General features: G+C 45.9%; 2 protein-coding genes across 6 annotated transcripts; one reads left to right on the top strand and one right to left on the bottom strand.

The window, feature by feature from the left end:
- Positions 1 to 310: 310 nt before the first annotated feature.
- Positions 311 to 1,054, top strand: LOC120641789 (auxin-responsive protein SAUR15-like). The gene has a single exon (XM_039918021.1). The coding sequence runs from the start codon at positions 455 to 457 to the stop codon at positions 785 to 787; it is 333 nt and encodes a 110-aa protein (XP_039773955.1). The 5' UTR covers positions 311 to 454; the 3' UTR covers positions 788 to 1,054.
- A 2,041-nt stretch (positions 1,055 to 3,095) lies between these two features.
- Positions 3,096 to 9,051, bottom strand: LOC120641790 (peroxisome biogenesis protein 6-like). Of its 5 annotated transcripts, none has more exons than XR_005662405.1 (17): positions 8,500 to 9,051; positions 7,002 to 7,646; positions 6,619 to 6,862; positions 6,379 to 6,520; positions 6,025 to 6,208; positions 5,742 to 5,933; positions 5,386 to 5,658; positions 5,211 to 5,282; positions 4,890 to 4,976; positions 4,639 to 4,761; positions 4,447 to 4,557; positions 4,309 to 4,347; positions 4,101 to 4,222; positions 3,874 to 4,018; positions 3,710 to 3,793; positions 3,471 to 3,621; positions 3,096 to 3,395 (listed from the first exon to the last, which is right to left on the bottom strand). XR_005662405.1 is itself a non-coding variant. In XM_039918022.1 (17 exons), the coding sequence occupies exons 1-16, from the start codon at positions 8,731 to 8,733 to the stop codon at positions 3,532 to 3,534; spliced, it is 2,787 nt and encodes a 928-aa protein (XP_039773956.1). In that variant the 3' UTR covers positions 3,096 to 3,395; positions 3,521 to 3,531. The 5 variants fall into 5 exon arrangements, 2 of the variants coding, with proteins under 2 accessions (XP_039773956.1, XP_039773957.1); XR_005662404.1 differs by having other exon boundaries at positions 3,096 to 3,380; positions 8,500 to 9,046; XR_005662406.1 differs by having other exon boundaries at positions 3,096 to 3,380; positions 4,101 to 4,106; positions 8,500 to 9,043.
- Positions 9,052 to 12,193: the final 3,142 nt, after the last annotated feature.

Consider the following 12,193-nt stretch of genomic DNA (forward strand, 5'->3'; position numbering starts at 1 on the left):
TTTCAACTCACCCCAACCCGTATTTATATAGAACCCGCCCCGATCCACCCCATTAACTAATATAATTCATTTTAACCCATCCAAATACACCTCGTTTCAAATCCACCCCATAAAATCCATTTCAACCCAAGGCATTAACAGACCTACCCCTGTCAACGGAACGAAACACGGGTCAAGGATTGGAGTTGGACGACACGAGCGTGCGTGATATCCCAATCGCCACACACGTTGACCCCTGATCCGCCCCCTCGGCCCTAGCTATATATACCCATCCCCGCCCTTGAAATTGAAATCATATCGGTGGCAGGCACACATCCTGCTGCCGCGAGCGCGCGCGCCAGGCGATCGGCATCATTCCTCTCGCCGACCGGCGGTCAGGTCGCCATCCACCGCCCGCGACACAGTCCGGTGGATCGACCGTGCTCGTCCCTCTCCGGCGGCCGGCGGGGCAGGCATGAACTGCTGGAAGCGGAAGATCAGCTACGGCGCCTCCGGCAGAGGCGGCGGCAGGGAGGAGATGCGGGAGCGGCTGATCCAGCACCAGCAGCAGGAGGGAGGAGGCGGGTGCGTGCCGCGGGGGTGCGTGGCGGTGGTGGTGGGCGGGGAGGAGGAGCCGGAGGAGCGGGTGGTGGTGGAGGTGCGCGCGCTGGCGCAGCCGTGCGTGCGGGCGCTGCTGGAGATGGCGGAGCGGGAGTTCGGGTACGCCCAGAAGGGCGTCCTGCGGATCCCCTGCGCCGCCGCCGAGTTCCGCCGCGCCGTCGCCGCCGACAGCCACCGGCGGCGGTAGAGGGGACGTACTGGGGAGACAGACCCCGGTGATGAGTGGGTCGTGTGAACGCGCGCGGCATGTGTGCGTGGTGCATGTATATATGTGGCGCGTGCCGTCGACCTGTGCAGTAGTGATCAACTTGATCGATCGATCAGCAAACCTCACTTACACAGAGACATCGAGAGTAGGCCTAGGCCAGGATGCAAGCTAGCATGAGTAGTATTTTAGGCGATGATGATGAAATTCCAAGTGTTCATATTGGCAACAGTTCGTTTTATTTCTCAATGATGTTTTAGCGGCCTTTTCCACTGTTTTAGGATGAGAGCTTGCAGCAAGCCAGCAAGTGTGTTCAAATCAAACTGGGAACGTACAGTTTGCTTGTCGTCGTCAACCAAAAGCCGCTGATCCATTCACTCCGATCCTCACGTGCGTGAGTTCGGATGGACCGTTCGAAACGCTTCTGGTTCCGTGCGGATTGCCTCGCTAATAAATTCCGCCTCGTTGCCGTCCCTGCCTCTGCGCCGGTCGACGAGATTCGCCGGCCGTTCCCCGTTCCCCAGGGTGGTTTCTCCGCACGCAACAACAGACTAGCTAGACCGCCGCCGCGGACGCCACAGCTCGCCGGCCGGGGTTCCAGCGCACGGCGGCCGGCCTCGGAGGCTGACGCGTGAGTTGGCCGCCGCGCGCCGCGACGCCGGCGTCCACGCGCATGCTCTCGCTCGCTCGCTCGCTCGGCGGGGCCGGTGGTTGACGACGAAAGCTAGCGCCGGCAGTGTGAGCGCGGACCTTTCGCGGGATTGGGACTGATATGATCGGCACACTCACGCACGCACGCCCTATGCTTATCTGATCCGAGTGTAAGAGAAAGTGATTGACATACTCGTCCTCGTTTCCAAAAACAAAAAATAAAAGAAAGAGAAAGTGAAAGTGAAAGTGAAAGAAGTAGCAGTTCGCGTTAGTCAACGCATGCATGGCCATCGCTGACGGCATGGCGGACTAACTGCTGATTCAAGCTTCAGCGTGGCCACCCTAAACAAGTAAATATTTTTTTTTTGAACGTCACCGGGAGGGGAGAGAATCCCCCACCTGAATTTTCATTTCATCCGGCTCTGAAGTGGCCCATCAGAATGTTTCAATACATTTTACAACGAGTAAACATCTAAACAAGAACATCCGAGGATCCCAGGATCAACAGGGCGGGCGTATTTTTTAGTGGTAATCGCTAGTAGCGGCTGACTGCACACCTGGCGATCGAAATCGAAGCACCAGGAGTGCGTGGTCTAGGGCATGGATGCATGATGCTAGCATGAGGTGTTTGACCAGAAACCCAGCCGGCCGGCGGCCAGGGGAGGAGCCGAGGAGGCCGCCGCGCGTGCGGCGACGACACGACGGCTACTCCCCCGGTCGCGCCGTGGCGAGGCAACCATTAAAATTCAGACTTGGCGTCAGTAATAAATAAATTAAATCAATAATCATTGGCGCCGCCGCTCCCGGCCCGCTCCGACGAATGACTGGCACCAGCGTTTACGAGACGCGCGCGATGATTGGTTGGACCTGCCCGGTCTCGGTCGCGCCCCGGGGATTGACCAGACAGCCCGGGCGTTCTGGCTTGTTCACACGCTTGCATGCCATAGTAGCGGTAGTAGTGGAGCTTGGCCTGCATCATTGTCGACCCGAGATGCTGGCAAGTCAAGGAGAATGAGGTCACTTGAGAACGTTACTTTTTTTCCCTTTTTTATATAAGAATGTGTTGACTTGACGAGCTGACTCGAGCTTGGTTTGCCAGCAGGATGAGTGGTGGTGCAATACCTGAAACGTCCCATCAAAATGTCTACCCACAGTCAGATTTCATATGGGACAAATGCATCGATAGTTATTTGTTTTCCTTTTTCCAGCGAAACTCGAGAGCCTGATCTGAACGGGTCGTTTTCAGTTGGGGGAGACAGTACCAGTCATGCTACGATGATTAGATAAAGCAGAGCCGTTTTAGACAGGCGCTGCCAGCAGCTTCAACATCAAGATGGTTTTCTACAGACTTCAAAAAAAAAAAAAAACCCCGAGTTACACGACACCCTCTTTGCCAAGACTAAGTGTATCATGTGTTGTGATCATGAGAAAGAAAGTTATTTCAGTACTCGGCATTCAAATCACGTCATCACGAGCAAACCAGGAGCAAGTCAATAACATCACTTCAGGAAAGCGAATTTTCAGTGGCAGCCACCGCCCACCAGCAGTGGGCTTCCCAGGGAAAATGTTTCAAAATTTTTTTGCTGATTCAGCGTAGACCAATCTTTGCAAGTTAACCACTTGTTTTGGAGATCGATAATACTGGGACAAATGCAACTGTGCACTGTCTTCTTCTCTTAAGCACAAAGCGCAGTTTCAAATGCAATTGTGCAAAATAGATTCATATCATTTGGTAAAATCTACTCGGTCATCTCATTAAAACCTAGATATATAAGAAGGTAGCCTCTCTTTAAAAAAATTGAAGCTGGTGTAATACAAATCAGCCGATAAAGATGTAACCGGATAAATCCAGCACATGGTGGAACTAGAAAAACGTCCACATCCATCACTCATCAGCAGTGGGCACTTATAGTCATGGCACCATCTGTCAAAACAAGCACTGCAATTGTAAAAAGAAAATATTGTAATTAAGAGATAGGTGTTTAGGAAATGTTAGCAGTTTAAGACTCTGAACCTTGGGTGTCTCTGGTCGGACAAAATCATTAATGAGAAATAATATATTACTGCTAACGTCATCATCTAGAAGGCCCTTCAATCTTCTGCCTCAACTGTTCGTAGTTCTGAAGCTCCTCCAGTGATAGTGATGGTGATATATCTCCTAATACCTGTGTAGTAACAACAACGTTTTTTTTTATTTCCAAATATGCAACCACAAATATTACCATGCTTACTCAAAATGGTTCAGAGTTTTACCGTCATAAAATCATCAATCTCAACAATGACCTCTTCTGCGCTGGCATCGTTATTTCTTGAAGGATCAATTTCAAATGTTTTAACCTGAAAATACCACGTGTAAGTTCAACAGAGCAAAGATAAGAAAAAACCAATGTACAAAGCAAGAGAGCAGAAACACTCACGGATCTCTTTGCTGCATGAAACCATGCATCCGCACACAGTGCATAAATATCGGCACCGGTAAAGTTTGGAGGACAACGCTGAGCAACTGACAAGAGAGAAACATTACTGTGGAGCTTATATTTGCGCGTCTGTGCTTTAAGGATCCTGTATATGCCAATTAAACTGAGATCACAGTTCCACGAATCTGAAATAGACAAATTGAAAACTACAGGTAACAACTAACAACCTTTCCCTGTATGATGCATCAGTTATTACACCAACATAGAGAAGCTTATCAAACCGTCCAGGGCGAAGAAGAGCAGAATCAAGAAGGTCGGGCCTATTGGTAGCCCCAATAATGAAAAGGTCCTACAAACAATTTAAGAAAAAATCCTTTGATGTCAAGTATCCTTCATGGAAGGTAAAAGCAAGTATAGCATGGTGGAGTAAACAACCTGGCTGTTATCGCTCAACCCATCTATCTCCACAAGTAACTATCAAACACGAAAAAAAGAGAAGTGAGACAGGACGGCATTTTCAACAGAAAATTATGAGGAACGGTGTCACCAACTCAGGACAGAAGACAATTATACCTGGGAAACAACTCTGTCCATAACACCACCAGAATCTGCCGAGGATCCTCGTGCTGGAGCTAGGGAATCAAGCTCATCAAAGAAAATGACACATGGGCGTGCAGATCTAGCCTGGGATTAACAATTAAAAATTGGAAAAAATAAAATCTATGTATTTTTACGATAATTATATGGCTGTGTAATTTTTCATACCTTCTCAAAAATGTCCCTAACATTCTTCTCTGATTCTCCAACATACATGTTTATCAGTTCTGGACCTTTCACGCTAAGAAAGTTCAACGAGCATTCAGTAGCTACTGCTTTCGCCAATAAGGTCTAAAAGTTCAAGTAAGAATCATTTTAGCGACCCCATATCATAGTGCCTTTGGATACGCTTATCTATTCGTAGGTAAAATTTAAAAAAAAATCAGCTCATTTTTAAGGACGAAACCCATTAGACCTACCTTCCCTGTTCCTGGAGGTCCATAAAGCAGGACACCTGACCGCTTCCGCAATTTAGAAGAAAAAAGGTGTTTGTACATCAGTGGCAACTGAAATATCAAGTAAAAAAAGGTCAATATCCCCCAAAACTGACAAACCTAGTAGTGCTTAAACTACTGTAGACAAATCTCATTTTCATATATAAGAGCGAGTAATATTGATGTTGTTGATATTTACGCCTTAATCAAAGTCAATTTACCTGAATAGTATCTAGAATTTTTCATATATAATAGCGAGTAATATTGATGTTGTTGATATTTACACCTTAATCAAAGTCAATTTACCTGAATAGTATCTAGAATAACCTTTTTCACTTCCTCTAGCCCACCAACATCCTCCCATTTGACATTGGGAACCTAAAAACCAAACAAGGTGATCAGAGGAATCAAGGTAAAATCGGTATATACAATTCATGGGCTATCGACTGCTGGTCCTGAAAGTTAGAATTAAAATGTTTACTTTGGGTGTGCCCAGTGCAGCACGATTCCTTTTCTTAGCTCGTTCCAAGGAACACAGAATATCTTCTTTGCAGAAATGTATTTCCTCATTTTGAGTGGCAGAAGAGCTTTCTGGAAGGATCTCCTCATGATCACTGATTCCTTTGCTATCTTTCTCTGCTGCAATTTTATGTGCAAAAGACACACCAGAATCTGCAACCAGTGCAAGTATGTCCCTCGACATGAATCCTGACGTTTGTGCTGCTAAGTCTTTTACGAACTTGTCATCAATACTCTGAAAAGGGAAAATGCATAAGCAGGAGATGCATCGCAAGTGGAGGGAAAAAGGTTTTGGGCTGAAAAATGACTAAAAGGTACCTCATCTGCAACTGTTGCAATGCCTTGAAGTGTCTCAGATATCAGTTTCTTTCTCTGCTCTTCATTCATAGTCTTCATGTCAATCTCATGGCGGAAACATCGCCTAATTGATTGTTGCATTCCTTCAGAACTGTCTGCAGTTGCAACTAGTATAATCTGAAGAGAGCTTACATATTCAGGCTCCACAGGGTACTGCAAGAGACAACCCAATAATAAGGAATTTGATGTATAGACGGCCTTATATCATTATATCTTGTTACTAATAAGAGGAATCAAGACTTACTGAGCTCCCATTTACATCTCTTCCTGGCATCGAGTCCGTAGCAACCCAACTTTGTCCAGTGTACTGCTTGATAACAGATTCAATGTTTGACGCAATCCCAGATTGCTCAGATTCTGGGTCCTCATTGGAGGATGCATTCCCAATTGCATCAAAGTGTCGAAGAAGCATTATACAAGGGGAATACCTTCACAAAGAAAGTTATTAAATAAAATAAATGTCAAAGAGATAAATAAACCACATGAAAGTCAATAAATGTAATGTATTCCACATAAGAAATAAAAAAATAAAGAGTATGGTATTTTCATAAGTTTCAATAACAGAATAAGAAGGGGAAAGACAGAAAAAAGTAGGTACTTCTGAGATTCTTTGAAGGCAGCTGTAAGTGCAGCAGGTGCACCACTTTCTGACGAAGTCATGAGATCATGACAGCTACACTCAACCACGTGCAGACCAAGATGGCTAGCAACATGCCTCACCACTGTGCGCTTTCCGCATCCTGTTAACCAACCATTTTTGGGGACACAGGTTCAATTGGAAATTGATTAGTAATCTTTAGAGATAAATTTAATCAAATTATCACTGAAGTGCACTAACCTGAAGGGCCGTATATAAAAGTGGAAAACTTGATTTTAGGTAATATATCTGAAGGGCATAATGCTGGGGCAATGATAGAGGCTAAATGCTCCACTATTTCACCATGCAAAGGAAGTGGGTCACCAGAAGCAGCAAAGAAGGAGTAAGGGGGGATTGCAGCAGAAGCAGCTCCCCCAAGCACAAGGGCTGTCTCATTGCAATTAACACGAAGAATAGGTTCATCTGATGGTTCCATGCTTGTCACCTAGCAAATTAAAATAGTAACAAATCAAAACTCTTATACAATTATGAGTAATGCAGCTAAGTGTAAGCTAAGAGTTCATTATCATCTGTCGTATTTATGGATTATAGTGTATTTGAAGTATGAAAAATAGGTAATTTACCTTAAAGTAGATCATATTACGAGGACGCAAATTATCATCCTGCCTATTGCATGCTAGACAGGAGCTCATGCCACAATTCCAATTGTTCCGTATGCAAAAGACATCCCCTCTTGCTAGGAACCTATCAAACTTAAAGTACTCGTTCAAAGCTTGATCCACCATGTCTTGGTAGTCACTTTCTCCAAAGGATGAATTTATCTTTAAAGAAGCAAGCACACCACATTCAGGAATCCTCACAACAGAAATCCGTAAATGTGAAGCATATTTAGGAACTTGAGCGCATGGAAGAAGGTCTAAGTGAAGGGAAAGATCACTCCCAGCATTGGAAGCAGAATGAAGCTCTTCAGATCGAGAACAAAACTTGAAAGGCTCCTGTCCTTTTTGGATAAGAAGCTTCAGACAAGAAACATGCAATCCCAAGTTGAATGCCAAAAGTGGGCTGACATAAGCGATATCTTCATCCACAGATGCAAAACCAGTAGCAGGAAACGAACGAAAAGGTAAGATACCCATAGCACGACCATGAGGAGAGGCAGATGCCGCATGATCAGTCTGTTCTGTCCCAGACTCGTCAAGAGATGGGTGATCAAGTAATATTGCTTTAACAATTCTCCCGACATTATTGTCAGCATTCTTGACAAGCACCTGCACATCAATAGCTGCATATTATTTCACTAATATCAACAGTTGATAATCCTACACAGAACTAATTCACCATCTACCATATATTATATCAGAGATCAACTTGCTAAACCATTAGTCAAAATATAAGCATATGGGATATGACTGCAACGGTTAATTTTTGCAACTGCAATGCTCCAAACCTAATCAACAGAAGAGAATCCTACGCAGTATTACTAGTTAAGCTCAAAAAATTGCACAGAGATTATATCAGAGATTAACTTGCAAAGTCACTGTTGAATATACAAATTCATGGCCACAATGCTTAATCGTAGCAGCTGCGATGCTCTAAGCTTATTGCCCATGGCACCCATTCCAAATCTGGATACAGAAATCACCAATTCCCATGTATTTCATCACCAAAAGTGATGATGACAGGACAGCCTTTAATTTGATGAGAAAAAAAATTCCAAATGAGATCCGATTCGCTCCTTAAAGCACCAAGCAGAGTTTCCTACATAGTACTCCTACCAATTTCCCATTAAAGCTCAAATGGTTGCACAGAGGTTGTATCAGTTAAATTGGAAACATAAATGCACGCTCAGAATGGTCAGTTTTTCCAGTATCCGTGATCTAGAAGTCATGTTCATTATACAGTAGTTATCAATTATTGGAGCCCATTCTGACTATCTAGCAGTCAAATTCATCCTTCTAGTTCTATGAGCAACCCAATTCCACGAGACCCGAATTTCCTCCTGAAAGCAGCAAGTGTAGCTTCCTCAACGAAGCCCCTAACGGATCGAATTTTGCCGCACGGACTACGCAATTCGCAACAAACAATTGTGTCCTGGCCCGAATTGAAACAGGTGGGACGTACAGGCGTGCCGGTGACGACCGCGAGCCTTCGGAGCGCTGGCGCGGGGAGGGCGACGAAGGTTGCGAGCTCCCCGAACTCGGCGCCGCCCCCCGACGGGAAGCGGAGGACGCCGGTCCGGAGGCGCACCGGCTCCTGCGGCGGCGGCGGCGGCGGGCGGTCCCCCGGGAGCGAGTCGAGGAGCGCCTGCGTGGAGGCGAGCACCAGCGGCTTCCTCCGCTGCGGCCTCTCCACCATGGCTGCCTGGCTGCTGCTGCTGCTGGGCTGGCCTGTTGCGGCCGCGACGGGCGCCCGGTGGTGGGTGAGAGAGAGAGAGAGAGCTTGACTTGAGGTCCCGGTCCAGGAAGATGGAGCAGTAGCTGGGTAGCTGCACAGCCAAGTTCAGACCTCGATGAATTTGATGCGATTTGTTAAGTTTGTAGGATAAAAGCAGTTGCAGAGGTCGCGGATTGAGCAAATTGGCAAATTCTGCTCCTGCTCATCGCTCGAATTTGGACGCGGAAGACAAATAAACAGGAATTTGAAGCGAATATGATGGAACGCTTTGAAAATTTCAGTTTGGTTGGTTCGTTCGTGAAAGCCCCAAATATCTGAAGATCGATGATGACCCCCACCGCACGCCGCCACGATGCACATGCATCCCAGCCCAGCCCAAGTAGAACAGAGCTTTCTGGCCTAAGCCCAATAGGTAAAGTCGGAGCTGAACAGATCGTCGAACAGGCCCACCACCGCTTGCCAGGCTGGTTGATGCTGGGAGCTGGCGGTGCGAAAGCCCAACGACTCCAACAAAGCACATGCAACGCGCGCCTCTCTCCCTCTGTATATCGGGCGAGCAGAGCTGCCGTAGCAAGCCCTCTTATAGGATTCTGTATTTTGATTTGAGATCTAAAACTGGCCAAATAAATCGGTTTATATGTATTTTTTTTCGAAACGAGGCCTCCCCCAGTTCCATTCAAGAACAAAATTACTCTGTGTAGGGAGCAGAGATGAAGGAGGGAAGGGGGCAAGCCCATGTTTTTCTAGCCTGACTTTCAAGCAAGAAAGTTCAGCGGGAAGAAGCCTAACACTAGGATTTCTAGGTAGACCGATGGTTCAGAGTATAAAGAGAAACATATTATAGACCAAAATAAACGCCACAACATGGTGGACGCACAGTACTGAAGTCCAGGAGGCGATAGAAGGAAACAGGCATCATCAGTCTTCCTCAGTTTCCTCGACTGTAGGGGTAGGCGGGGCCGGAAGCATTCTTGGGGCCGCCGTACCTTGAAGCGCCAGGGCCCGATGAGCACATGCGAGAAGAGTCCTGACTCCTCCAGCAACCCCACCTGCACCTCCACCTTTTGCAAATATGTCCAATATTTTAGAAAAACACAAGCATGTATTAAGATCTCAGCCGGATGCCGAATTATTTTGTTATCAAAGATAGCTTTGTTTCTGCACTTCCAAATCGCTCGGCTGATAGCTGCAAAGCCAAAATCGGTTTATATGTATGATCTAGTCGAATTTATTGTGGGGATAATCTTTTTGTTGTAAAATAATTTTTTAATTGTTCTAAATAAAAAAAATTCTGCAACAAACAAACAGTTCCGTTTTGCATAATGATTTGACTATCAATCAAACATGTAACTTCCAACAATTGTTCATATTTCGGCATGATGTGTTGTACACTTGTACTCACTCCCCGTATCTCCCAACTCCCCTGCAGCGGCAGCGGAAAACGAGAGGCAACTATCTGTCGCCTCACCTGTCTGTCCCTCCCGGAACGACCACCGGCATGGCATGCGAAAATGGTGCCGCCTCATGCCCTCTGATGCATCCGCCGACAACGCTGACGAAGAGGTTTCCGCATCCTGAAGAGCCCAACTGAAAGTCTGAAACTTCGATTTTCAGCAGCTGATCCAGAAAGAAGAAACAGTGTGTGATGATTAGTCCACGTGCCCCGCCGCCCCTGGAATGGAATGGCCGGGCCATCTCTGTTCTGCCTCCGCGCGCAGGCGGCGTGCGGGGGAGGCGTCAAGCCGAAGGCAGTGCGAGTACGTAGCACCTAAACCCGACAGGGATGTCGCCGTGAATGCGGGTCTCGACGGCCACCTGGCGCATGTTATGGGCGTGAATGTTTCATGCCGTCGATTGGCCCACCAACGAGGCTATGGGCCGCAGAGCCGAACGCCTCCGTCCCGTCCCAAGGAAGAAGAACTACAGCTGGACAGCATGGGCTCAGCCCAGCCCAGAGAATTCTCTCAGGGGCTCACATAGCATCCTACTTACGGCCCATCCGAGACGTGATGATACTTTAGTTTGTAGTTACGTAGTAGTAAATTAGTTTAGAAAATTAGTTCTACGCATTTATTATTACAATTGCAGTACTATTAGAGACGTGTTTATAAATTAATTATGATTTAGAATAGAATTTGGCATATGCAGTATAGAATTTGAGTGTCATCACGTATTTATGAATACTTATACGTTGTAGTTGAATTTCATACTTAGTTTTTACGGATTATTGAATAAGGTAGTGAAGTAAAGAGTATAACTCGATAAGTATTATGTGATATACAGATATGTCGAGCAAGATGCAGTTTCAAGTATTTTATGATGAATACAATATTATGTATGGGCCAAATGGAGTAGATCTTTCTGCATTTAAGCGCACATCTAGCGGCATAGATAAACCTCTGGAAAAGAGTTTTGGTTCCATATGTAAGTGGCTGCAGCGTGGGTTCCATGTTGATCCGTTGACACATGTGATCACTGTCCAGTCTCTTGTTAATTGGGAGGTAGATAGTGAATTATGGGAATTAATGATGATACACAGCACTGATGACTGGCAGAAGTACATGCAAGCAGCTCTAGAGCGTGGGTGGACTCTGGTCATTCTTGTTCAAATTCAGGAGAAGACACAAAATAAAATCCAACATTGTGCAGATCAAGGAACTCCGAGTATTCGAAGAGAGGCCAATTATGTTGAGCAAGATGAGTCAGAAGAGACAGAGAACCAAAACATGGGACCATAGGGCCTTGCTGATGAGGGAGAGAGGATACATAGCATTGTGGACGAGATGGAGGCAGATGACCAAACCGCAATAGAGATGGAAGAATATGAGAGCTCATCTGATGACGAGCAGTACTCATTGCCAAAAGAGTGGAAGGAGCATGATTTTGGCAGTCATGTCGCAGAAGATGTACGAAATCAGGAGTGGGAGTACAGAGGGAATGAGGTAGTGCAAGGTGCAACATATCCAAATATTGAAGCCGTAAAAAATGCTGTGAGACTATGGGCAATCTCATTGAAACGAGAATTCAGAGTCGTAAAGTCTGGCAGTAAAGAATATGAGGTGAAGTGTGTGAATACTGGATGTCCATGGCGAGTACATGCATTCAAAGGAAAATGGAAGTCAAACTGGAAATATTCCATTGTCACAGAGCACACTTGTTTGCTGTCAGAAGTTGTTCCCTCGCATCGCAATATATCATACGACTTTGTTGCAAAGCAAATGTATGGGTTTATTATGGACAACCTAAATTATGAGCCAAAAATAATTATTCGACACATTGAGCAGACTTACCAGTACACAATCAGTTATTTGAAGGCATGGCGGGCTAAACAAAGGGTGTTGGAGATGCGATTCGGCACATACGAGGCATCATATGATAACCTACCTCGTATGTTATCCCAGATTGCTGCTAGAAATCCTGG

The sequence above is a fragment of the Panicum virgatum genome, chromosome 7K (assembly GCF_016808335.1).
Source record: "Panicum virgatum strain AP13 chromosome 7K, P.virgatum_v5, whole genome shotgun sequence".
In the NCBI taxonomy this organism is placed as follows: domain Eukaryota; kingdom Viridiplantae; phylum Streptophyta; class Magnoliopsida; order Poales; family Poaceae; genus Panicum; species Panicum virgatum.

Bases quoted from the DNA above. Each gene is read 5' to 3' on its own strand.
- LOC120641790 (XM_039918022.1), bottom strand. From the start codon at position 8,733: ATGGTGGAGAGGCCGCAGCGGAGGAAGCCGCTGGTGCTCGCCTCCACG. The intron at 5,934-6,024 runs GTAAGTCTTGAT...TGTCTCTTGCAG, and splicing joins GAGATGTAAATGGGAGCTCA to TACCCTGTGGAGCCTGAATA. The intron at 3,622-3,709 runs GTAAAACTCTGA...GTTACTACACAG, and splicing joins AGATTGATGATTTTATGACG to GTATTAGGAGATATATCACC.
- LOC120641789 (XM_039918021.1), top strand. From the start codon at position 455: ATGAACTGCTGGAAGCGGAAGATCAGCTACGGCGCCTCCGGCAGAGGC.